This window comes from Rhincodon typus, chromosome 10 (genome assembly GCF_021869965.1).
Source record: "Rhincodon typus isolate 14 chromosome 10, sRhiTyp1.1, whole genome shotgun sequence".
NCBI lineage: Eukaryota > Metazoa > Chordata > Chondrichthyes > Orectolobiformes > Rhincodontidae > Rhincodon > Rhincodon typus.
The window spans coordinates 11,314,935-11,342,296 of record NC_063341.1 but is presented as its reverse complement, the minus strand read 5'-3'; the positions used below and the strand labels follow the sequence as shown (position 1 = coordinate 11,342,296).

The window sequence follows — 27,362 nt, the reverse complement described above, 5'->3', positions numbered from 1 at the left end:
AAAATCATGAGGGGCATGGATAGGGTAAATAGTTAAGATCTTTTCCCCAAGGTAAGGGAGTCCAAAACTAGAGGGCATAGGTTTTAGGTGAGAGGGGCAAGATTTAAAAGGGACTTTAGGGACAACTTTTTCACGCAGAGGGTGATGCATGTATGGAATGAGCTGCCAGAAGAAGTGGTGGAGGCTGGTACAATTATAACATTTAAAAGGCGTCTGGATGGGTATTTAAGTAGGAAGGGTTTAGAGGAATATCAGCCAAATGCTGGCAAATGGGACTAGATTGTTTTAAGATGTTTAGTCTGCATGGACGAGTTCGACTGAAGGACCTGTTTCTATGACTCGATGACTCTAAGTCTTAAGTTAACTTAAAGTAAATTGCCAAGCAATTTCTCTGGCACTGAAGCTTAACTTTTGCAGATATAGATCATTTTAACAGAGTTAATATTTACTTGAGTGTTTTTTTAACTTTTTATATCTCTCTTAAGTTTCTCCTGTAGATTTTGTTTTCTGTACATGGTTTAACATTAACTTAACTATTCTAATCAGCACTTGCTAGTTTATACCTTGTGTGCCTCAGTAATGATTCTCCAGATTAGCATTAAGAAGACACAGGTCCCACATTCTCTGTAGAGGACTGCACATAGTTTTGAATTTCAGTAGCTGCCAACTCCAGTTCAAAACACTGTAGCAAGTGTAAATATAATGAATAGCTGTTGCCATTTGTTTGCAGATGACCACATAATTTGGGCCCCCCTTTTTCTTGACTCACTCTCACCTGCCCCTCCCTACCGCTGCCTCTCTCTGTCTTCCTCCTTCTCTCCCCTACTGTCTCTGTCCCTCTCCCTCTTCCGCACCCCCACCTTCTGTGTCTGTCGTCACTTCCCACCAATACACTCCTCCCCCACCAATGCTGCTGTCTGTCTCTGTGGTCTCTGGCATCACCCCCACCCTGGTTTCAGTCTCTGGCCCCCACCCACCCTGGGTTCCCTATTTTTGTTGTGCCCTGCCCCCTCAGTCTCTGTCTCTCCCATCCAAACCTGTCCCATCTTTGCCTCTCTCTCTCTCTTCCCCCAACCTCTCCCTCTTTCCCCTCACTCTGTTGTCACCCACTGGAGTGTCCTTTTCTTTCTTGCTCCTGGCTTACAACACTGGTGAAAGGAATGGTTCTTTGGAGATCCACTCCTCTGCCCATATAGACTGCTCCTGTTGATCATAAGAAGAAAGAAATCAGTTCTTTTGCACAGGAGATGGACCCCTGTGATGTTGTTTGTCTACATCAGAGCTGTTACTTAGTGTTTCTAAATGCAAGCACCTAGCTGACCTAATGGTCTGCCTTTTAAAGAGCAGATCAGATGGTATAGCTTCAGTATATGGTGATCAGAGGCTTGGCAAAGTTTATAATATTGTTCAATAATTACAGGTGTGTGTTTTTGTTTGGTGTGTTCTCTAATTTGGTCTATAATGAGTTTTATAACCTTCGTACAACTTGACTGAGTAGCTTGAGCTTTAAGCAAGATCTCTGCATCATGTGCTTGCTGTTCTTAGTTGCATGGTACTGTGAGGTGAGTTGCTACTTAGCCTTGAACCCTCCCAGGGCTACAGGGCAAAAGAAGTTGGGGTTGTCATTTCACATTATTTTCATGAATAGGTGTGTGTATGTTTGTGCATAGATGTGAAGTTAGCACATTAATACATTTTTTTTCATCGAATCTCCATAGTGTGTAAATAGGGCATTTGGCTCAACAAGCCCCGACCGATTTTCTGAAGAGCATCCCTGTCAGACTCATTACCGTACCCTATCCCTGTATACCTGCATTTTCCATGGCTAATCCACCTAATTTACACATCCCTGGGCACTATGGGCAATTTAGCGTGGCCAATCTACCTAAGCTGCACGTCTTTGGACGGTGGGAGGAAACCCACACAGACACGGGGAGAATGTGCAAACTCCACACAGACAGTCGCCCGAGGCTGGAACTGAACCTGGGTCCCTGGTGCTAACCAGGGCAGCAGTGCTAACCACTGAGCCACCAATTGTATGTGCATGTGGAAAGTCCACTTAGGGTGAGGTCTTGGAGGGTTGGCCATGCAAGAAGACCCTGCTACATGTTAGTGTTTTTATTTGAGGAAAGAAAAGAATATTTAATATTATCGGTGATGTAAGTGCCCAGTGCTACCAATGAAACTCTTGCACACAAACTTGTCAATGGTGGTGGGTTTGTGAGTAGGATTCCTTTTTAGTCAGGAACCAGCAAATGTATATTGATCTGAATAAACCAATCATTAGATTTCTTGAAAAACTTTGCAATATTTCATTGTAATGATAGCGGTTGCTAGGAGAGAAATCTTAAGTCAGTGCTAACAAATCCAAGTTGAGGATGTGATATTTCTGTGCTCTAATTTGGTTCAATATTTTATTGAAAGTTCCCTGACATTTCCCTTCCCCTTCAGCCATGCTGCTTTTCATTTCTGTTTCATCGTCATTTCTTTAATTCCTATTTCATCAGTCCTTTCTGTCTTCATTTATCTCACACCGTATGATGTTTAATCTCCCCCACCCTACTGCCTCATGCACCAGTCTCTCTCTCTCTTTCACTCTCTCACACTGTTTCTCTCACTTGCTTGCTCTCTGTCTGTCTGTCTCTGGGTCTCTGTCTCTCTCTCTGTCACTCTCTGGGTCTCTGTCACTCTCGCTCTCTCACCCATTCCCTGGCTCTGTCTTGCATCTTCCTACTCCCACTTTCTGTCTCTCCCATCTGCCGCCTGCTCCCATTTTCCTTCTCCAAAGATTATACACTTATAGACATATAATTTGAGAAATGTGATACATTACCTGAGGAAGAGATTTTGACTGAGCACAACAGCCTTTATGCATTTTTCTTGTCCGCTTTCATTGTCAAACTTGCAGACCTCTTCCAAGAATCAACAACCGCCTCGTGGGTTTAAATATGGGAGGGAAGAAATTGCATTTCCATATCATCCATCATTCACCACATCAGGATAGCCAGTAAACTACTTTTGAAGTATGTTCATTGTTGTAGAGTCGGAAAGCACAGTTAATGTGCACAGAGGTGACAGAAATGGGCTGAGCTTCCTTTTTCATTCTTGCATCTTCTTGCTGAGGGGTAGCATTTGTCTGGATTCAGTTTGCAAACTCACTGAAGAGCTACTGAGAGTTGCCAGCATCTTCACTGCCTCTTACATGGGATGATAGGTCAGTGATCAGGCTGTGATGATTTTACTTCAGGTCCTTTTAGAAGTTGTTGATTTTAATTCATATTGAAGCCCTTGATTAAATGCTGGTCTTGCCTGGGCACAGTGGCCTTCTGCTTTAGTTAAGGAAAAATTGCAACTATGGCAAACGTTTGCCAGTCAGAGCTTAAATTGTGGACTGGTCTTTTGTTTTGAAAAAACATACAGCTTAGCATTCACAAGTATATCGTGGTGTAGTCTGTGCACTGAGGAAGCATATAGGTCACCATGCTGTAGAGAAGCTATCTGATCAATTAGCCTCTAAAATTTGTCAATTCTTTAGCTTCGCTGTGATGCATACTACATTGACATGATGCACAATTTTTCAGAAATAAGTTTTTTTAAAACAACTTTGTTGAATTGTCAAACCTTGCAAATTTGCTCTTCAACCCTAACAACAATTAGAAATTTCTTACTCTAGCCCCTGACCAATTTACGCATACGAATCTGGTTAGAGTCCATGAATAAGAAATGATTGGAGGGATATGGGCCAGGGACAGGCAGGTGGGACTAGTTTAGTTTGGGTTTATGGTCGCCCTGGACTGGTTGGACCGAAGGGTCTGTTTCTGTGCTGTATGCCTCTATGACTCTAGAGGCCTTTCTGTACTGAGGCAAAATTGTATGGATGCTGAAGTGGAAATGGAGGCAGTATCCCTCGTGACGTGACTCCAGGGAATATCTGTGTAGGTTTTGAACTGTAACGTTTTAAAAGAAACATTGTTGGGTTCCATAATCTGCTTCTTGTGTTGTGAATAGCTCATTGCTATACAATGTGGCATGGTGAAAATCAGTGGGTGGTGATTTTACCTCGTGAAGAAACAAACTGAGTTTTATTTTTGCTCTGTCCTGAGGAGACTGCTATCAATTGGAGCATCAGACTGTCTTGGTATCAGTTGCGGTGTTGGCAGTACACTTACCTCCAAATCAGAAGGTCGTGGGTTCAAGCCTCCCTCCAGAAACGTGAGTGTGTAATCCAGGCAAGCACCAGGGCAGTAGTGACGGAATGCTGCAATAGTCGAGGCTACTTACTGTCTTGCAGATGAGATGATAAGCCAGTGACCCTCGGATGGACGTGAATGAATATGTCACACTTTAGACAGACAGCAGGAATATCCTCCCCGGTGTCTTGACTCATGTTTATTCATACTGAAATGGCCAAGAGAAAAGGACATTTACCTCATTTCTGTGGCGGGAGGTTAGGAGCAAACCTTTCGGGCTGCATTTTGAAAAAATCTTCATTGGCTTTTGAGCACTTTGTGATGTCCTGAGGCTTTAAGTTAGAGGAAAGTAAAAGGGTTCGCATATAATGACATGAATTGGAATACGTTGCCTGGTCATCTCAAAACCTTAGAGTTAAAGTAAGAGGCTTTGAAAGGTTTTTGTATTCCTTTTAGCAGGATCCTAAAATGATTGGCTTACTTCTGGGCGATCGTGGTATTCATTTTCAATGCAGGCACCAGTAAGTCTCTCAGTCTCAGTCACTAGTAGTTTTGTTGTGATTGCTAGATGTTATCTGATAGTAACCTTCCTTTGTATGGCAACTTGAGGAAAATAATATTAATTGTTGAGGCTTGAGCTGGCCATTCACTCCATGGCCTCAGTGATGGTGAGTGAATAGAAACTATTGCCCCCGGGGAATGGTTTATAAGATACACTGTGTGGGTGGGTAATTTCCACAGTCACACATCAAGCCACCCTTCTGTTCATGTTGCACATAGCTGCAGTAGTCATGTGAAGTTCAGAGTAGCCTGTGCTTAGATAGTGCAGGAATGCTGGATGGCTGATTCTCATAATTCACAATCAGATTGTGTGGTTCTCATTCCACTGACCCCACCTTGGCCCTGGCAAATTACTTTTCTTTCAGGCACTTTGTAGTTTGCTTGTGAAAGTTCAGAATTGACTGTGTCTCAGCCAGTGGCAAAGTGGTACTGTCACTGGATTACTAATCCCTAGGCTCATGCTAGATCCAGAGGCATTGTGGGTTCAAACTCCACCATGGTAGATGGTCACATCTGTATTGGACTTAAAATTCTAACGCTGTTTTTCTTTCCACAGATGGTGCCAGACTTGCTGGATTTCTGCAGAATTCTCCATCTTTGTTTTGCACGAGCTGCCATATCTTCATTCACAATTTTGTTGCCTCATCAAATACCTCAATCTTGTTAATGCAGCCAGTGCATGCCAGCTTTTATTAATTAATCAAAGTGTGTTAGTTATGCCCCTGTACACACGTTCTCTGAGGATTCAGATAAAACCAGCACAGGTTAAGGTAGTCTTTTTTCTGTGCTGAAAATATCTAGTTATGACAAGTCTGCATATGTTGAAAGGTAGAATGCCATAATGGGTTACCATATTGTTGCTGAGTATTCAGGACCTGAATATAATTCCTGTGCAGACTTCTGGAGTAACTCTGTCCCTGTGTCAAATGAAGATGCCTAGGAATGTAGTTGGTTCTTACTAGATGTGGGGAAGCAATGGCCTAGTGGTATTATCGCTGGACAGTTAATCCAGAGACCCAGATAATGTTCTGGGGATCCGGGTACAAATCCTGCTGCAGCAGATGGTGGAATTTGAAATCAATAAATATCTGGAATTAAGAGTCTAATGATGGTTGTGAATCTATTGTTGATTGTTGTAAAATCCCATCTGGTTCACTAATGTCCTTTAGGGAAGGAAACTGCCATCCTTACCTGGTCTGGCATACATGTGACTCCAGACCCACAGGTTGACTCTGAATTGCCCTCTGGGCAATAAATGCTGCATAGCCGGTGACACCCACATTCCGTGAATAAATTGAGAAAAAACCAGTGCAAATATTACCATTTCTTCCACCTTTACATTCCGAGTATATTCATGACTGTTGAGTCAACCCATGATAACTTTTGAACATTTTACATTTCAGCAGCCACATTTTTTTTATTGTTTATTCATTCACTGGATGAGGGCATCACTGGATACACCAGCATTCATTGCCCATTCCTAATTACCCAGAGGGCAGTTCAGAGTCAACCACATTGCTGTGGATCTGGAGTCACATGTAGGCCAGATTGGGTAAGGATGGCAGTTTCCTTCCCTAAAGGGCATTAGTGAACCAGATGGGTTTTTCCTGACAATCGACAGTGGATTCACAACCATCATTAGCCTCTTAATTCCAGATGTTTATTGATTTCAAATTCCACCATCTGCTGTGGCAGGATTTGAACCCAGGTCCCCAGAACGTTATCTAGGTCTCTCGATTAACAGTCCAGCGATAATACCACTAAGCCATCACCTCCCCGCGATGGGGAGCGTAAGTTTCAGTGCTTTGCATTGTAAGATTAATTTGGGAGTAAGTCTTGTGAGTTTTGCTGCTTATCTGCTCAAGATGCCAAGAGTAAAGAGCAGTTCCATTTCCCAGTTCCACGAGCAGTTACTCTGGTCATGCTGATGTTCATCTGTCAAAAAAACTAAATTATGAGAAAAAAAGAAATCTTTAGATTTAGTGCTTAAATGACGGGACCAGTGCAGTATTGTTTTTATGCTAAAGTTGTTAGCAGCTTGGCTTGTTGACTCTGTTTCATTCTGTGTACAGAGGTGTTATTTGTTTCATTGTTACTGCTCTGCAAACTTGACATTAGTATATATTAATTAGCTACCTATAAATTGCTCATGAAACCTTTTGAAAGAACACAGTGACCTCCTTAAAATGTGCTAGGTGACAATGCATATAGTGACTGCTTTTGTTTCAACATTGGTAGGAGGAGGAAATTGCAATTTGTCACATTGTAGCTCAGGCTACAAGCCACTGGTCAAACTCAGCGAATACCAAGCACATTGATTTATGTACAACAACTACATATTTAATATTAAAAATATCAAAAGTTTTGACCTGCATCTTTGCCATTCGTTGAAACAAGGTTTGTTCTAATAATAACTGTTAACCACCACATGGTTCCGTTTTACAAAAGGTTCAGCAAGGGACTGTTTTCCATCCCTTATCTTTGCTAGATTCAGACTGACTACACTCTGGCTGTGATACATCTTGATATTCATTTGAGCCTATCCCTGAAAGTTGGAAATTAAGAATGATATTGCCCTTAACTACCATAGGGCAATTCACAGATTTGAAATCCTGCTTTTACCTGCATGGGTACAGCTGCCAATGAAAGCTGGAGTGTAAAAAGACCAAGGAGATGCTGCCAATTGAGTGGAACAACCTGACCAGTTGATCATATCGCAATACTTTATTGACTGAAATCTATTCTGGGCAGCAATAAATCCGTGTGTTTTGTAGTCTTCCTGAATGAAGCCCCTGTCTTTGGTGCTTAGGTGCATTGTCTGGGATGTGGGCTGCAGAAGGTTGATAAATGAATGTGAAAGATTTTTCCAAATGCATGAATAGCATAGCAATTCAACTGGCATAGGGTAAATAAAAGGAGGGGATGCTGAAATAATTGTCAGATTTAATTGATCAGGTAGCACAAACACTTGGATTTTCTGGAGGCTTTGGTTGAAGTTTGACATTGATTATCAATAGCTAGGTTAAGGAGTCATGAAGCAAGGTTCAAGATGTATCACAGGATAAATAGATAGCTTAGAAACAGGAAACCTAGGGTTCACAGAAATGAACAGTTTGAAGCTGAGTGACATTGAGATGCCCATTCTAGTGTCTAATATTAGAACGGTCACTGTTTTCACAAGTGCTGTGGGTGAGGATATTGTAACACAGCTAGCTCAAATTATATGCATTCATTGTCCATTCATAAGAAAATAATAGATAACTAGATTCAGAAGGACTTGAAACTCAGAGTTAAATTAGTAGGTGCAATGCAGTGTGGGTGAGTATAAATTAATTAGTGTGGGAGGAACTAAAAGAAAGATCAACTCGATATTGAATGAAACAGCCGACGGTTATTGTCAATAAATGTAGGAAATTACCAGCCCGACTTGACTGCAGTAGGAATGTCGAATTGGGTCACAACAACAAAACAACACAAATGAAAAGTGGTTCTGTTGTTGCCAGTTAAGGAGTTGGTCACATACCATCTACAGTATTCCGTGTCATTTCAGTCGCTGAGTCACAGCAAGGATATTATTGTCCTTGAGAGGATAGAGAAGCAATTGTACTTTGGCTCATGATAGCATTCTCGTTTCCAAACCCAAAAGGTCATGGATTCAAGCATCACTCCAGAGACTTGAGTATGTAATGCAGGCTGACACTTCAGCGAGGTACTGAAGGAGTACTGCAGTTCAGAGCTGGCATCCTTCAGATGCGACGTTAAACAGAGACATTCCCCCCCCACTGCCCTCTTAAGTGGATGTAAAAAATTCCAGGGTATATTTGAAGAAAAACAGGAGCATTCTCCTGGCTAGTGATCATTGTTCAATGAACAGCAATAGAAGTAGTTTATCTGGTTGTTTATCATGTTGTTGTTTGTAGGAACTTGCTGTGTAAAAATTGACTACTTTGTTTCCTAAATGACAACTGTAACTATATGGTAAAGATAAAGGAATTGGCTATGAAGTGCTTCTGAAATGTTCTGATCTTGTGAATTGCACAATATCAATGCAAGGCTGTTCTTTCAATTCCAGCTGTCAGACATCTTTAGTTATAAGGAGAGGTTCATAGCATTGGGTTCGTTCCCTCTGGAAGTGACGAAACTTTGCAATGCTCTGTCTGAAGTTTTCCAGATTCTGAAGGAGACTGGCTTACGTCCTGTTTGGGCCAAGTATCAGAAGGCACAGCTCAAAGTTGGAACTAGGACTGGTGTTCGAGAAAATACTTTTCCACAGTAGATCTCAGTTGCGTTCTGTACTATATCTGTTTATCATTTGGAAAGTTCGTAGTCCAGCTGGATACATTCCCTAATCAATATAGCTCAACTCAAGAGTGCAAGAGCATCAGATTTGCACTTCCAAACTCAATAGAGAGATGTCCCGGTGTTGCTACACTATTGAAGTGACAACCTTTTGTAGAATGGGGAAAAAGATGCATAAATATTTGTCATGATTAGAAAGGCGATCACAATCCTAATGATGAACAGGAAACTATTAATGGCCAAAAAGTGTTAATGTAACTGTGTTGGAACAAAATTTGAATGTTTCATTTTCTTTTTTTTTGCCTACATCACAAATCCAGTAAAATTGTAATCCCTGTATTTCCAAAGGCATTGTAATAAGAAATGAACCAGACAGGTCTGATGAATTGAAAATGAGCTAACAGCAAGAAGTAATGGAAAATGTGTAGACCAGTTACATTCAGCACGTTACTATATGTGCGCGTAGAACTGAGGACCAAGTGTGCAGGGTAACTGTGATATACCAAGTCTGATTCGCTTGATTTCAGTGAAATTCAATCAGTTTTAAGCTCTGCTGCAATATTGATGAATTTGGATTGATAAAAATGTGCTTGCTAGTTGCATTTAAAGCCTTTTCAATCAAAAAAGAATGACAAAAGATTATAATGAGACCATGAGGTCCACTCTATGTTCTTTAAGTAAAAACATGTTAAATAATTGACTGCAGCTCTTCTGTAGTCCAAATAGATTTTGCCAATCCATTAGTGGACTAGCTGGTTGTTTACAGATAATAAAGAATCACGATTGATGGAGGTTCTGTGTAATAACAATTTATCTAGTGATTTTGGAGTTGCCCCGAAAACAGTACCATTAGTGCATAGCCAGCACATGAGAAATACAGTGAAGCAGCTTTGCACACATTTTTTTTGAGAGTCACAAATGAAGCTATATGTCAGTTGACTTGTAACAGAACAGCAACAAGTTACATGTATCCAGATGTTTGTCACATACAAAAGTCATCTGCACTGAAAACATTAATGTTGGCCAGAAGCCATATGTATCCCTCATTTCATTTGTAAATGTATCTGTGCATTCTTGTTATGCTTGTGGATTCTTTCATGTTGCCTTTTTGGTTCACAGTTGTGTGTTTGTATTCTTTTCTCTGCCCATTGTGGATGGGTATCGCTACTGAAAAGTGCCTATCTCTGTCTGTTGTCTTATCTTTCAGTAAAGAGCAGCAGGGCCTGACAATGAGCTAATTTTTAGTGCTGCACACTTGACTGATGGATATCATTAGAGGCCAGATTCTTTTCTGTCCTTCCTGTCTGTTGCCGGAGAATTTGCTACGGACTGGATTGCTGATTTCGTGTACAGTGCTATTCAAATAACTGCAAAGAGGTGGGGCAAAGGTTGTGATACCCGCTGTACTATTATGGCAAAGTGGCAAGCTCAAGAACCTGTTTAACACAGAGATTTTAAGACTGTTTAATTCGTTTGTCCACAGGTTGCATCTAACAGGGAGGGAGGAGATTTCATCTTAGAGATGATCTGTGGGCAGTGCACGTTGAAGCCATTTGCGTAGAACTATGGGCTGTGCCTCAGCCAAGCATGTCTCTACTGTTCAAAACGAGGAGGAAGCGCAGAAGGGAAAGAACTTCCAAAATGGCGATGTCTTTGGGGGTATGTACCAAGGGTGGCTTGAGGAACATTATAATGGCTGCCTTGACTGTGTTAACCTCTGGCTGCATTGGACTAAATTAACACTGTGTGTTTACAGGAGCAGAATTGAACAGAGCTAAAATACTTGCTGGAAATTTAGCCGTTGGCACAGATATATAGAACTGGAGATGTGTTTTGTTTGAATGTATAATTGATCTGTTCAGTATTGAAAGCTTTTTCCACCCTTTACAGCTGCTGTTACACTGTGTTATGCCATGGTTCTCAGGCTGGAAATCATTAAATAATCTGTTTTAACAAGACATGATAGTGTAATATTAAAAGGATGCATTTTTGTGGCTCTGCTAAGAGGGAGCAGCCAACCATTTATGTTACAATAAGGACTGCTGTGTGATATGGTACAAAGTTTTGTTTTTCATCTCTGCAGGCCTTTCCTTTTAGATATTTTGCAGCAAAACATAAATATTTATCCTTTCCCGCTGGCAGTAAATCTTAATTGTCCTTAGCTCTCTTTCACTCAGCTGCCACAAAGCTGCTTTTGCCCATTGCTTCAAGTGCATGGTTTCTTATGACCTCCTGCCAGGTCAAGATAATGTGATAACTATGACGATTAACCATTGACAAATGATGTTGCTGCTTTGGAAAATATACACCAGATTCTGAAGGGTGTTTCTCTCAAAATCTGCAGTTAATCTGATGGTTGCCGCAGGTCTGATGTTTTTTTAAAAAAAATTTCAGTCACAGGGCTGTTTATCTATTGAAGAATGGCAAGTGTATATTACTTGGACTAAATATGGGGGAAAAAAAGTGTGCTTGATTTCTGGATGTTGATTGCTTTTTGTTAATAACTAGCAGAAGACTGTTATGCAGAGAATAGTACCAGCAGTGTCAAAATTCCTTCATCTCTGTAAGCAAGTGGATGACTCTGATCAATGGCTGATCAGCTTTGTATTTAGAGAATTTTGGCATTGTGTTGTGGATAATGCAACCTTAACCAAAATTCATTTTCATGAAAAGGATGTCTTCATTTTTTTTTGTCTGTAACAAATCTGGCAGAAGTGCTTCTGACAGTTGGAAGTGTAAAGATGTCCATGCAGTGTTGATATCTGTGAAATCTGTATGAATATGTTAATTTTCTTTTGCTAGATTTTTATTCATGCTGGAGAGCATGTGGATTGTTGTCTTAATGCACAGAATATTACTTCAAAGACATTAGTCTCGTACATTTTCTTTGATTGCAAAGCAAGCAAATCCTTTAAAACACTGAGAGCTTACTTTGACCTGTATTTAGTAAGATCAAGGTGAAGTGGTAGGTAACAAAATTGGCTGAAACTCAGAAAAAGATCAGTTTAATTTAATTAGCTTAGTATAGTGAAGAAGGTACCTTTTTTGTACTGTCGCATGTTCGATTGGTATGCTCCCAGCTCGTCAGCTGATGATGCAGTGCAATTCATGTAAAATGCCTTCAAGAAGCTTTGTAAGCCAATATGAATTCCCATATGTGAGAACTGCATCACAAGTGGCAACACAAGTGGAAATTCACATGTTTAAGTATATTTTGTAAAATGTGGAATCTTGAGTTGAGTTATTTTTTGCACAAGGCACTGAGTTGCATTGTGTTTTACCTATTATGTTTGAATTAATCTGAAGCTTACAATCAAAACCACAATCAGAAGGTCATTCACCCTTAGTAAAGTCTCACTGATCCTGAGAGGGCTGGTGTCACATGCGGTTGGCTGCATTGTAAATGGAAAGAATAGTAATGAAAATGTCAGACTGGTTCATAATGGATGATGTGAAATTATTATTGTGTTATACATTTGGACAGAATAATGTTTTCATACTCCATTGCATTTCTGTGCTCAGTCGGAGATACTAAATCAGTAAACATATGTTTTCACCTCTCTCTCAGGTCATGGTTCTTGCCTGTGGGTCTGTAGTTAGTGAGTTCTGGTGCATACCACTGAGCCAATGCATGCTGTATGCAGGTGTCTCTGCCACTAGCCTCTTTTAACACTTACTGCTCCAACTCTGGCAGAGTGTACAGATTCAGCATTTGGATACCTCAGGACTCACAACTCTGGAAGAAAGGAAGAATACGTTTCCCAGTGTTGAGGGATTGCCTCAGAAGGAGAAAGAAAAGGTTTAGATGGCCACTCTAGCGCAGTGTTCAGGCTTGTTGGATCTGTTGGCTCTGCATTGCTTTAGCAGTAGGGTACAGAAATCCCGTGACACTGAAGTAGAGCAGAGAGTGTTTCTGATTTTCTGCCAAAGTCCTTCACTTCGCCAACATTCCCAGCATGAATTAAATGCTGAAATAATCAGTGCTGGAGAAGTTCAGCAGGTATGGCAGCATCTGTGGAGACTAGAAACAGAGTTAACGTTTCACGTTGAATAGAACTGTTCTAAATTAAGGAAGGTTGAAATGGGATGAGTTACAAGCTGTTGAATGGGAGGTGGGGTCGAAGAACAACAGGGAAAGTCTGGTAGGAATTGTCACTCACTTTGTTTTTCAGAGCACGTTGTGTTGCCAAAATGGCTTCTGAGTTTAGCAACAATGCAAAACATTTTATTGTACATGAAGTGGTTTCTGAGGATTCTGACAGGTAATGTAGAAATTTACCTTTCCAACAGTCAACTGCAATTTTCAAAAGAATCTAGAAATTCCTAGCAACATGTCAACATGAACAGACTGAATAAAGAAATATGGGGCTTATCATATTATTAATACTTCTACTGGGAAAGGGTAGATTATTGAATGTGGAGTCTGAACAGTCGCTCTTTCAGTCATCTTGGCGACTGTCAAGGGAATATAGGTTCCTGTTTGTAGAGCAAACCATTTATTTCACCGTGGATTGCCAAAGACATATGCCCTGAAGAGGAGTGGACATATGATCTTGTGCGAGGAAAAACATTTTTGGTGGTTTGGTGCATCTTAGTCTTACCAGGGTCATCATGACATAGGCAGTTTAAACAGAATACAATTTTTTTTTTAGTTCGTTCACAAATACAAAGAATAAAATGCAAATTTTACAACCATTTCTATAAAGAGCTAAGTGAAGATCCTTCCAATAGGCTGTGAAACCCACCGGATCTAGAGATCTGGGAGATCTTAGATTTGATACCCACTTTGTGTTGAGCTCCGATGTGGTGATTACTGCGGGATGTAACGTGAGATTTGAACTTACAGATGGATGACCCAAAAGTCATGAAGCAAGAATTCTTTATTCTGCTGGCATCGGGTCTTTACAAACATGAATGGGAATTGAGGATAAAGAAACGAGGAACTGTTTCCATGAAATGAGCCTTGCACTGGGGCTGGCGATTTTCCTTTATCTGTCTGTTCCCTCTTCCCAGCAGCCTTTCTTCCAGTATGAACACCCTTTGTCTCTGGCGAGAATCCATTCACCGCCCCTGCTGACCTCCACCCTCCCTCCCTCCCCACTATCACCACCTGCTGGTGGAGGTCCAGAAGACCTGCTCAGCTCCCTTAATCAATGCCCTGAATCACCATTGACGCCTGCTTGTTACACTGTGATTGGCGTTTGTACCTGAAACTTAGGGAATCTTACTTTTGACTGCCATTCACACACCCTGTTGAAGTTTACATGTGTTGAGTAAGTGCTAGTTTGGGCTTGTATATGAGGTCCTCCGCTCGTGGCCAGGTAATACTCACTGCCTGACCTCAGCTGATTAATGGCTACTCATAGTCAAGGGATAAAGGATGACCAGCACCTGGAAAAACACACCTTGATCAATGATTTCAGCAGAGCTAGGCACAAAGGAAAAACTCTCAAAGGAGGTAATTTTGAACAATGAATTGAGCAAAATTCCAACACAACACTTCACATGAAACCTAGAGTGTTTAAATCCTTCATAAAACTGTCATGATAGGCTATCCACATGCATCACTTCCACTGAACCATGATAAGGTGTAAATATTGATGTTTATAAGTAACTTTGATTTATTTTTCCAAATGTGATGTGTATATATATTTTTTTTGGTTTGGATTTTTAAGTTTTGAACTAGTGGCATATGAGTTGTCTTTGAGTCTGAAGGGTTTAAGTATTAACCTGTAAGTATTTCTGTAGCCATGGTGATTTTTTGTCGAAAGCACAGCTTGAGAGAGAACCTTCAAAAATGAATGTTTCTTTTTTTTGTCACATTGTGAGAGTTTGTAAGCATATAAAGTACATATCAGACATTCTTATAGAGGAATCTGGACTTGTATTCCCCAAGCTTTAAAATAAACACCTGTAGCATGGAGAGAAACCGTTCAGTTTTAGTTTCAGTTAAGGAAAGACCTGCAGGATTTTTAGTTGAAGATGGATGTGTAAAGCCATTGCTACTGAGAAAGGGAGAAGCTAGTTTAGATTTTTTTTAAAAAAAACTTCAGAGTAAGGAGTTTATTAATAGATCCAGACCAGAGATGTTTGGGTAAAATCTGAATAGGTATTATGAGACTGAGAAAGTTTAAGCTCAGCTGTATGAAGCCTCCAGTTTGGGGGTTGAAGTCACAGGTTAAGTTAAGGCTAAAGAAGTGACAGAAAAAGGAGTGTTTTGAGATCTATAAAGGATTATTTCTGGGATTAATGTTTTTTTTTTAGCCATGTGTTTCAAAAGCTTTAGACTTGTGTTATATGTAACTAGTTTGGTTTACTCTATTTTATGTTTATTTCTCTTGTAAAATTATCTCTCATGTATAAAACCAAATTGCATGTTTAATTTTAAGTGAGAGACTACCTCGTTTGAGCTAAATAAACAAGACATGAACTATCAAGCCAGATTTCAGTCCAGCATTAACATCAGTTTGGATCATAACACAAGGAACACATAGCATTAGCATGCAAGTACAGAAGCAATTGAAATGTAAGAATCTTGTTAGCATTTGTTACAAGAGGATTTAAGTGCAAGAATGAAAAGGTCTGCTGTAATTTGTGTAGGGCTTTCATGAAACAATGCCTGGAATATTGTTAGCACTTTTAGTTTCCATGTTCAAGAAAGTATACATTAGCAATGGAGGAAGCACAGCCCTGGAACATGTGATGAGATGGTTGTCCTGTGATGAGCACCTGAGTAAATTGTGTTAATGTTCTCTCATTTAGAAGAATGAGAGGTGATCTAATTGTAGCATTCGAGGTTATGAAAGGTTGATGTTGGCTGGGGAATCTGGAGCAAAGTCTTGGGATTAAGGGCTGATCATAAGTATTGAGATTAGGAGATATTTCACAATGACTTGAATTACCAAATCCAGATGTGCCATCATTGAATATATTTAAAGTTGGGATAGATGGTCTTTTGGTGTCTCAGGTAATTGAGGGATGTGTAGTATTGGTAGGAAATTGGGATTTAATCCCTTAGATGGTGGTGTTGAATTAAGAGGAAAGTTTGGGGAAACTGGACATGTTTTGTGTAGAGTTTTAAAAAATGAAAGGTGATTTCATTCAAACTTAGAAAATTCTTTCAGGAATGACAGATGTAGATTAGATGTTTCCCCAGTCGGTGAGTTGAGAACCAGGAGACATTCTCAGAATAAGGATTAAGTGAATTGAAACTGAGAGGGGAGGAATTTCTTTACTTGGAGGGCAGTGAGCTTTTGGAAATGCCTACTCCAGTGGGCTGTGGAAGCGTATTTATTATGCTCATGACAGAAATCAACATATTTCTGGAAGTGAATGATAGCATGGGATACATGATCAGCCATGATCTAACTGAATGGCATAGCAGGCTTGGATGGGCTGAATGGCCTACTCCTGTTTCAATGTTTCTAATTCTGCATGTGCAACCTCCATTTCATGCATTTAATCTATCTGTGCATTCCTACTTCAGCTTAACTTTGTTAATTGTCTTGCAGTGGTTAAGAAAAGCTGCCCACGGTATTTTCCTTGTTTAATTTACTCAGTTCTTGTTTCAGATAAGTACTGAATCACGAGGGCAAGATTTTCCAATGGCCCCTATTACTTCAAAGTGCTGCCGTTTTCTGACACTAATCTTCAATGATGGATTTAGTCAGCTATCATTGTGCATGTTTGTAAGTTGGCTCTATGGTACACAACACTGACTTTATGATGCCATTTAACTGGATTACTTCTTTTCTGCTGACAAAATATGAATGATAGCTTGAGAATTACCAAAATGGTTCATGCATGGAGGCATTTATATAATGCCTTTCACAATCTCTGGGCATCTCAAAGTGATTTACAATCCATGTAATACTTCTGGAATGGAGTTACTGTTGTAATGTAGCAATAACAGTGCACAGTTTGCAAAGCATGGTCCCAGTATGACGAACATGGTTATGATGAGATAACCTAGTTTTCGAGAGCTGGTTGGAAAATTTTAGAGAACGGATGAAAGCTCAATGCAGTTGTCACAATTAAGGTTTGCCAAGGAAAGTACGAAAAGTAGATGCAAGCCTGCTGTGTGCCAGCATTAAGCTAACGTTTCAAACCTACAGTGTGATACTACAGTGGGTATTGGTACTTACCAGGGAAAGTCACCATAGTCCTACTGGACTACAGGGCTTCTCTCTCTCATTAGAGAGAATAACAACAGGTAGTGGTTTAACCTGAGGGTCACTACGCCTCAGATGAGGGGAGAGGTTGTGAAAGAGGGTCATTTGTGGTAATCTCAGCCGGTCTTGGGAATTCAATCCATGCTGTTGGCATCATTCTGCATTACAAACCATCCATCCAGCCAGCTGAGCTAACGGAAGCATAGCTAAGGTGAATGGCAGTTGTCTTTTCCCTAGGGTGGGAGATTTCAAGATTAATGGGGCATATTTGTAAGGTGAGAGGAGCAAGATTTGAAAAAGACATGAGGGGCATTTTTTTACAAAGTGGTGGATATGGCTACAACGTTTAAAAGACATTTGGATAAGTACATGAATAAGAAATGTTTGGAGGGATATGGGTTAAGCACAGGCAGGTACGACTGGTTCAATTTGGGATTATGGTCTGCATGGACCAATTAGACTGCAGGGTCTGTTTCTGTGCTGTATGACTCTACAACCCTCACTGAGCAGGTCATGATGTGCTTGTGAACCGAGAGCATTTAGAGGTTGTTAAAACTTTGTTAAGCAAAGATTTGTGGATTTGCGACCCACAGAGCAAATGTTGAGACGGATTGACAGCTCTGGACATCAATGTAGCATTTTTCCAGTGTGGCACCGTAGCAAAATTGAAGCCAACAGGATTGGGGGAGGTGAGAGAGAGTTCTCTGCTGGTTGGAGTCATACCTAGCGGGAAAACAAAAAGTTGTGGTTTTAGAAGCCAATGATGTCATTCCTAGGACATAGCTGCAGAATTCCTCAGAGTTGTGCCCTGTTACAGGACAGCTTCATGGCTGCAAAGTCAAGAGCCTGAAACTTCCTAACAGCATTGATATCGTGCCTACGCCAGCTGAACAGCAGCAGTTCAAGATCATTGTGTGTAGGAGTTGGGAAGTCATCTTGCGGCTGTACAGGACATTGGTTAGGCTGCGTTTGGGATACTGCATTCAATTCTGGTCTCCCTGCTATAGGGAGGATGTTGCAGGAAAGATTTACAAGGATGTTGTCAGGCTTGGAGGGTTTGAGCTATAAGGAAAGGCTGAACATGCTGGGGTTACATTCCCTGGAGCGTCGGAGGCTGTGGGGTGACCTTACAGAAGTTTATAAAATCATGAGGGGCATGGGTAGGGTGAATAGCCAAGATCTTTTCCCCAGGGTGGGGCAGTCCAAAACTAGAAGGCATAGGTTTAAGGTGAGAGGGGAAAGATATAAAAGGGATCAGAGGGGCAACTTTTTCACATGCATGTATGGGATGAGCTTCCAGAGGAAGTGGTGAAGGCTGGTACAGTTACAACATTTAAAAGGCATCTGGATGGGTATGTGAATAGGAAGGGTTTTGAGGAACATGGGCCAAATGCTGGCAAATGGAGCTAGATTAGTTTAGGATATCTAGTCGGCATGGACAATTGGACTGAAGGGTCCAATTCTGTGTTGTATGACCCTCTGACTCTCAGAAAATGGCCCACTACCAACGCAAGTAAGGGTGCAGAGCATGTGTTGGCTTTGGACACTGCACTTTCCATGAACAATGGTTGTAATATTGGCAGAGAGAACAAGCTGGAGAACATCCATTCTGCACATGCCTAAATGGCAGTGATACTTTATTCAAATATTGACATAAGGAAAACCAGGACGAAGATATTTGCTATGATCAACTGCTTGCATTAGTGAATCATTTGACTGTGATTACTCTGTATGAAAGGTGATATACCCTAATGGACCAGAGGTTGTTTTCCCTAAAGACAGTAAACAATAAGTAATTCTTCAGCCTGTCTGGGGAGTCAATGAACACCACTGAAAGCCCATTTTGTTGGGAGTTCTGTGCGCTCAACAGAGATTCTTTCATAGAAATCCTCACTGATGAGGCTATAAGCAGAAAATTGCAAGGATATGTTTTGGCCAGACTAATGAGATTGTCAGAGAGTAATTATGAGTCACTTTGTTTGAAGTCAAGTAAGAAGACTCTCTGATATGCAGGGGTATAATGTTCATTGTCTTCATGCCATTATAGAAAGATAAGTTGTATTTGCTGAATTCATTGAATCTGACTTTAATAGATCTTTATGTGTTTGGTTGCTTGGAAATAAAGTGCATTAATTCATAGGTGACCTGTGAACAGGAGGTTGGTTAGGCTACAGCTGGAGTACGGTGTGCAGTTCTGGTCACCACACTATAGGAAGGATGTGATCGCACTGGAGAGGGTGCGAAGGAGATTCACCAGCACTTTGCCTGGGATGAAGAACTTCAGCTATGAAGAGAGATGGATAAGCTTGGGAGGTATTCTTTGGAGCATAGAAAGTTGAGGGGTGACCTGATAAGTGTGTAGGATTATAAGAGGCACAGACAGGTTGAATAGAAAACGGCTGCTCCCCTTAATCAAAGGGTTAATAAAAATGGGGCATCATTTTCAGTTGCAAAGCAAGAGATTTAAGGAAAAACACTATGGCCCAGAGGGTGTTGGGGGCCTGGAATGATTGCTTGGGAGGGTCACAGGAAACCTCACAATCTTTAAAAAGTACTTGATTGAGCACTCAAAATGTTATTACATTCAAGTCTATGGGCCTGATGCTGGAAGGTGGGACTAGTGTAGATTTAGTTTAGCTTTGGTGGTACAGACTTGATGGACCAAAAGGCATCTTCTGTGCTGTAAAATTCTATGAAATGTGCTACAAGAAATTACGTTAAATTACTGATGATCTTTCTGGTAATGTACCTTGGTATCGACTCTACAGTGCATTTCAAATGCATTGTTATTGTTTTTAAATAATGAGTCCAGGTCTAGTCAGTGAGACACAATGGCATATCTTCAGGTGTTGGAGTGACTGCATGTGGGAGCAGTAAGGCTCATCTCTGTTGAGAGTTTGTTACGATGAGAAAAATGACTTTTTTAAGACTGAGAAAAGGAGAATGTTTGAGAGGTGACCTTATTGTGTACAAAAGTTGTTTGAAAAACGACCTAATGCATCAGAAATGATAAATTTTCAAAACCTGAGTCACTAGGTTATTTGAAATATATCAATCATGGAGGTTCCCAAAACCCGCGTTCCCAGATAAATATTTAGTAAGGTTTAATTTATTACATTTTCAAGACAGTGTATTGGTGTGTGCAGGAGTTGTGCAGTGTCAATGATGCCATGTCAGAGGGGTAAAATCAATTCTGAAATACATTGCATTCTTAGCTGAAACCTTCAACAATTAAACTTTGAGGCTTTGCTAAGTTAACACATTACCATGTGGTGCACTGCCCTATAACAACAGAAAAACAATAAAATATGTGTCCTGTCACAGTATCTTAAAATTGTATACAATCCACTTTTTACTACAGGCAGTGATATGGGGGTGGTATTAAAACAGTGAGCCTACACCAGACTTTCTTACAGATGCAAAGCAGTTATTAAATACTATACACTCCCAGGCAGTCAGTCACAGACCAACTGACGTGCTCCAATTAGTCCATTATTTGATACATCATTTAACATCTAATCTTTATAAAACACCAGATCACTTGACTTATTACGCAGTGCCTGTCTATTATAAAATCCTAGTAAATTAGGACACAAGTAACTAAAGCACCAGAGGAAACAGTTTGGCCTAACATGCCTGTACAAGATCTCCGCAAGAGCAATTCAGCTAGTTCCATTATCTAACCCTTTCTCTGTAACCCTGCAAATTTCTTTACTTTTTAGGTGCTTACCAATTCCCTTTTGAAAGCCATGACTCAGTCTGCCCCAAAACATCCTGAGGCAGGACTGCATGATATAGGAGCAGAATTAGGCCATTCGGCCCAATGAGTCTACTCTGCCATTCAGTCATGGCTGATAAGTTTCTCAACCCCATTCTCCTGCCTTCTTCCCATAACCGTTGATCCCCGTGCTAATCAAGAATCTATCTATCTCTGTCTTAAATACACTCAATGATGTGGCTTGTACAGCCCTCTGTGGCAATGAGTTCCACAGATTAACCACCCTCTGGCTGAAGAAATTCTTCCTCATGTCTTTTCTAAATAGCTGCCTCTTCACTCTGAGTTGATCCCTTGTGTCCTAATCTCTCCTACGTGGAAAAATCTCTATGTTCACTTTGCCCAGGCCTCTAAGTATTCTGTAAGTTTCAATCAGATCCTCCCCTCATCCTTATAAATTCCATTGAGTACAGACCCAGAGTCCTCAACCTCTCCTGTTGTGAAAAGCCCTTAATTCCCGGAATCATTCTTATAAACCTCTTAGGACTCTCTTCAATACCTTCCTTAGATACTGGACGCAAAACTGCTTACAATATTCCAAATGCGGACTGACTAGAGCCTTATACAGCCTCAACAGTACGTCCCTGCTCTTTTACTTTAGCCCACTTGACATGAATGCTAACATTGCATTCGCCTTCCTAACTGCCAACTGAACTTGCATGTCGATCTTAAGAGAATCCTGAACTAGGTTCCTTAAGTCCCTTTGCGCTTAAGATTTCTGAAGCCTTTCCCCATTTAGAAAATATCTGTGCCTCTATTCTGCATATCAAAGTGAATAACCTTTATACTTTTCCACATTGTATTCCATCTGTCATTACCTTGCCCGCTCTCCCAGCCTGACCAAGCGCTTCTGCAGCCTCCCTACTTTCTCAACACTTCCTGTCCCTCCATCTAGCTTTGTGTCATCTGCAAACTTAGCAACAATGTCCTCAGTTCATTTGCCCAAATTGTTAATGTATGATGTGAATAGTTGTGGTCTTAAAATAGACCCCTGCGGAACTCCACTTGTCACCAGCTGCTATTCTGAAAAAAGACCCCTTTATCCCCAATCTGCCTTCCTCCAGTCAGCCAATCCTCTGTTTATGCCAGTACCTTGCCTCTCATACCATGGGCTCATACCTTATTTAGCAGCCTCTTGTGCGGCACCCTGTCAAAGACCTTCTGGAAATCCAAATAGAGCACATCCACTGGCTCTCTTTTTTTCTAACTTGTTTGTCACCACCTCAAACAATTCTAACAGATTTGTCAGGCATGATCTCGCCTTGACAAAGCTGTGCTGACTCAGCCCTATTTTACCATGCACTTCCAAGTCCTCCACAGTTTCATCCTTAATAACAAACTCTCAAATCTTACCAATGACTAGGTCTGGCTAACCAGTCTGTAGTTTCTGGTCTTCTGCCTCCCTCCCTTAAACAGGGGTGTTATATTAGCTATTTTCCAGTGCTCTGGGACCCTCCCCAGGTGACAGCTGAAAGATCACCATTAATGCCTGTATGGTCTCCTCAGCTATCTCCTTCAGAATTCTGGAGTGTAGTCCATCTGGTCCAGGTGATTTATCCACCTTCAGATTTTTAAGCTTTTCCAGCAACTTCTCCTTAGTGATGGCCACTACACGCTCCTCTCCTCTGTCAAGTTCCTAACCACTCTGTTTTAAAGAGAGTTTTCCTTCCTGTCACTGTTGGTTCTTTGTTATTTATCTTTATAATGGTGTACTCTCGATTTCAAACCTTCTACAACTGTGAATAGATTCTCTGTATCTACTTTGCATAGACCCCTTTGTGATTTTGGATACATATATCAAATCCTCTCTCAAGCTTCTCTAAGGAAAACAGCCTTTACTTCTGTAATCTATCTATACAACTAAAGTTTCTCGTTGCTAGAACCTTTGTCGCAAATAATTTCTGCGCTTTCTCCAAAGCCTTCATGCCCTTGCTAAAGTGCAGTGCCCAGAATTAGATACCGCAGTCTGATTAAATCTGAACCAGTATTTTATAATTGCACATTATTTGCTTGCTTTTTTGCACTTTGTTTATAAAACCCAGAATGCCTTATGAACCACTTTCACAAACTGCTGCGCAACCTTAAACAACTTCTGCACAAATATCCCCAGGCCCTTATCCTAAACACCCCACCTTTAGAGTTGCATCCTTTATTTTATTTTCGTCTTGTTGTTCTTCCCCGCAAAAATGTCATTTCTCACCTCCTTTCCCTAAATTTTATTTGCTGTAAATTACACATTCACTCGGGTTCTCCATGTCCTTTTTATTGAAGTTTATCGTTGTCCTCAGCAATGTTCATGGTGCTTCCAAGTTTTGCATCATCTGAAAATTTTGAAATTTTGCAAAGTCTATGTTATTACACCAAGAAAAGCAATGCTCCTACTCCTGATCCTTGAGGTAAGCCTGTTGTTTACCTTCCTCCAACCTGAAGAACAACTGTTAACTATTACTTTGCATTTCCTATCCCTTAATTGCCATTATCTAATTTGTTACACAAATTCCAACTTTTCTGGCAAGTTTTTAATGTGCTGCCCTACAAACACCTTTGGAAGTCCATATTCACCACATCAACTATAGATGACAATTATAGATATGCTTGATATACAACTTATTGATGACTGCATTGTCACTGCCCAGACTGTAACAGATTTGCAAACCACATTGGAAGCTGTTCAGTTCTACAGACAAGAAACTTTACCTGGTCTTGCATGTTGCAGAAACAAAACTCAGATATTAACCCAGACTTGGTCAGTTCGTGTTCCACTTCCCTCATACTATTGGAGGAGAGCACTGTTGCCTCATGCTGTCTGTGTGGAGTTTGCACATTCTCCCCATATTTGCGGGGATTTCCACCGGGTGGTCCAGCTTCTTCCCACTGTCCAAAGATGTGTAGGTTAAGTGGATTTGGCCATACTGAAATTGTCCATAGTGTTCAGGGATGCCATGGTAAATGTGGGGTTACAGGATACGGTAGGGGGTTGGGTCTGGATGGGATGTTGTTTGGAGTGTCAGTGTGAACCTGGGCTGAATGGCCTCCCTCTGCACTGTAGGGATTCTGTAATTCTATGAGAGACTCTGGATCATGTTGAACACTTCTTATTCCTTGTCGGTCACCTCTCTAAGAAATCAGCATTGACAAGGAGATCTGGCACTGGACCAGTGGTATCAGTTCAGACTTCTACAAGCTATGGCAATAATTACTGCAAAAAGAACCTTCGTAAGTCATCGTAAATCCCAGTGTGCAGAGCAATTGTATTCACCTCTCTCCTGAATGACTGGGAGAACTGGACTGTGTATCTGTCCCACACAGAAGCACTTGACAAGTTCCATTAGCAGTACCTCTGTTGTGTCCTCCATATTGAATGGGAGAACTATTAAACAAGTGCTAGTGTCCTTTTTGAAAGCAGCTGTCCAAGCATTCAGGGAAGACTTCATCCACATTAACTTCACTGGACTGGATACTGTGTCTGGATGACCAAAGGGTATCTCCCCACTCTGGGCCTGTTCTGTCAAGTCTCCAATGGGCAAGTTTTCAGGGGAGTACAAAAAAGATACCTCAAAGACAGCCTGAGAACTTCCTTGAATCATGGCAGCATTGGCCTTAATGACTGGGAGGAGCTTGCTACCAATTTTTCAGAACGGTGACAACATATCCTTCAAGCTGCATCACGCTTGGAGCCCTGATGTCCTCGTGATGCTAGAGATGAGTGACAGAGTACAGAAAAATTCAAGCAAATACTTAATTCCAAATCCCAAATTCCAAATCCCACTACCTTTTTGGGGTGATCTGCCTATGTGCCGAAAGATGTGGAATTCCAGGTTCGGCCTGTTGGGTAACACAACGATACAGGGCAAAAACTCAAGATCCTGACTTGGCACCATCCTCTCATTGAGTGATGGCTGCTGGCAACCACAGGCCAACCTCCTGTTACCTCATCAACAAACTTGGGTCAAGGTCATTAAACATAATTTGCCTTCAATAAATTCATGTTGACTTTCCTCAATTACTCCAAGTAATTTAATTTGGACCTGGATTGTCATTTTCTTTTCATTAATTCTTGGGATTTAGGTATCACTGGCAAGGCTGAAATTTGTTGCATTTCCTTAATTGCCCTTGAAAGGTGGTGGTGAATTTCCGCAGCACTGAGGCTGTCTATCCTTTTAGATCTTGTTTTCTATACATCGGTAAAATGTAGAAAATTGCTTAGATGTTTGTCTCACTTTGTAATTTAACGTTTTACTGTCTCAGGTTTTGCTGAATAATTAACACCCTCTACCCCTCACACACAGACACACGCCCACACAAGCAGACACCCACTCCCATTGAAACTGTTCAGTAATTTTTGGACCTCTTTGTAATTTCCCTGCAGAATTTGCCTGTAAAATACTCCCAGCCACATAATGGTCACTCCATTGTTTGTTAACTCTCACTAAATAGATTCTGTCCTTAATCACTCTCGGACATCCTGTCTCTCCAGTATTGAAATTGACCTCCTTTCAGTGTTGTCATCCTTTTTGCTTCCTTTGCTTACTATTTCTGCATAAGGTTCATATCCATGAATATTTAGTACCAAGTCCTGTTTTTTTTTGGGCTAGACTTTTATTATCACTAAGACATTATATACCCATTTGGTGTCTATAGTCGCACCTCAATAACCCTGCAGCCCAATGGTATCAATGTGGATTTCACAAGTTTCAAAATCTCCCCTCCCCCCACCACATCCCAAAACCAGTCCAGCTCGTCCCTGCCTCCCTAACCTGTTCTTCCTCCCACCTATCCCCTCCTCCCACCTCAAGCCGCACCTCCATCTCCTACCGACCAACCTCATCCCGCCCCCTTGACCTGTCCGTCCTCCCTGGACTGACCTATCCCCTTCCTAACTCCCTACCTACACTCACCTTTCCTGGCTCCATCCCCGCCTCTTCGACCTGTTTGTTTCCTCTCCACCTATCCTCTCCTCTATCCCTCTTCTATCCGCCTCCCACTCTCTCCCTATTTATTTCAAACCCCCTTCCCCTCCCCCTTTTCTGATGAAGGGTCTAGGCCCGAAACGTCAGCCTCTCTGCTCCTATGATGCTGCTTGGCCTGCTGTGTTCATCCAGCCCTGCACCTTGTTGTCTCGGATTCTCCAGCATCTGCAGTTCCTACTATCTCTGATTCAATTTCAACCTTATTTATCATGTTTGTTTTAGCACTGTAAGCCTGAATTGGACCTTTTCTCCTATTCTGACCCCACCTAATACTATTCCTTCTGGTAATGTCATCTGTGTCTCACTCTCCTTTTGTGCACTTTGTTTCTCCTTTCAGTTGTTCCCATCCCCTTGCCAGTTTAGTTTAAAACCCTCTGCAACAGCAGTGTCAAAATACTTTGCATTGACATTGCTCACAGCTCTGTTTGAGGTGCAACCTGTTTGGGCTGTTTAAGTCCCACCTCTCCCAGAACCTGTCCCAATCTATAGCAGAGACAACAAGGTGCAGGGCTGGATGAACACAGCAGGCCAAGCAGCATCATAGGAGCAGAGAGGCTGACGTTTCGGGCCTAGACCCTTCATCAGAAAAGGGGGGAGGGGAAGGGGGTTTTGAAATAAATAGGGAGAGAGTGGGAGGCGGATAGAAGAGGGATAGAGGAGAGGATAGGTGGAGAGGAAACAAACAGGTCGAAGAGGCGGGGATGGAGCCAGGAAAGGTGAGTGTAGGTAGGGAGTTAGGAAGGGGATAGGTCAGTCCAGGGAGGACGGACAGGTCAAGGGGGCGGGATGAGGTTGGTCGGTAGGAGATGGAGGTGCGGCTTGAGGTGGGAGGAGGGGATAGGTGGGAGGAAGAACCGGTTAGGGAGGCAGGGACGAGCTGGACTGGTTTTGGGATGCGGTGGGGGAGGGGAGATTTTGAACCTTTTGAAATCCACATTGATACCATTGGGCTGCAGGGTTCCCAAGCGGAATATGAGTTGCTGTTCCTGCAACCGCCATCTGCAATCCGACCCCACCACCAAAGACATCTTTCCCTCCCCACCCTTATCTGCTTTCCGGAGGGACAACTCTCTCCGTGACTCCCTTGTCTGCTCCACACTCCCCTCCAGCTCCACCACACCCGGCACTTTTCCCTGCAACCGCAGAAAGTGCTACACCTGCCCCCATACCTCCTCCCTCACCCCCATCCCAGGCCCCAAGAAGACTTTCCACATCAAGCAGATGTTCACCTGCACATCTGCCAATGTGGTATACTGCATCCGCTGTACCCGGTGTGGCTTCCTCTACATCGGGGAAACCAAGCGGAGGCTCGGGGACAGCTTTGCAGAACACCTACGCTCGGTTCGCAATAAACAACTGCACCTCCCAGTCGCAAACCATTTCAACTCCCCCTCCC

At 41.6% G+C, this 27,362-nt stretch overlaps 1 protein-coding gene across 1 annotated transcript in view; it reads left to right on the top strand.

Moving 5' to 3' along the window:
* The window catches only part of LOC109918150 (uncharacterized protein C1orf21), a 184,685-nt gene that overhangs the window by 44,863 nt on the left and 112,460 nt on the right, over positions 1 to 27,362 (top strand). The window contains exon 2 of the mRNA XM_048602142.1: positions 10,534 to 10,709. Coding sequence (XP_048458099.1) covers positions 10,616 to 10,709 — 94 coding nt within the window. The 5' untranslated portion in view covers positions 10,534 to 10,615. The remainder of the gene's footprint in view (positions 1 to 10,533; positions 10,710 to 27,362) is intronic.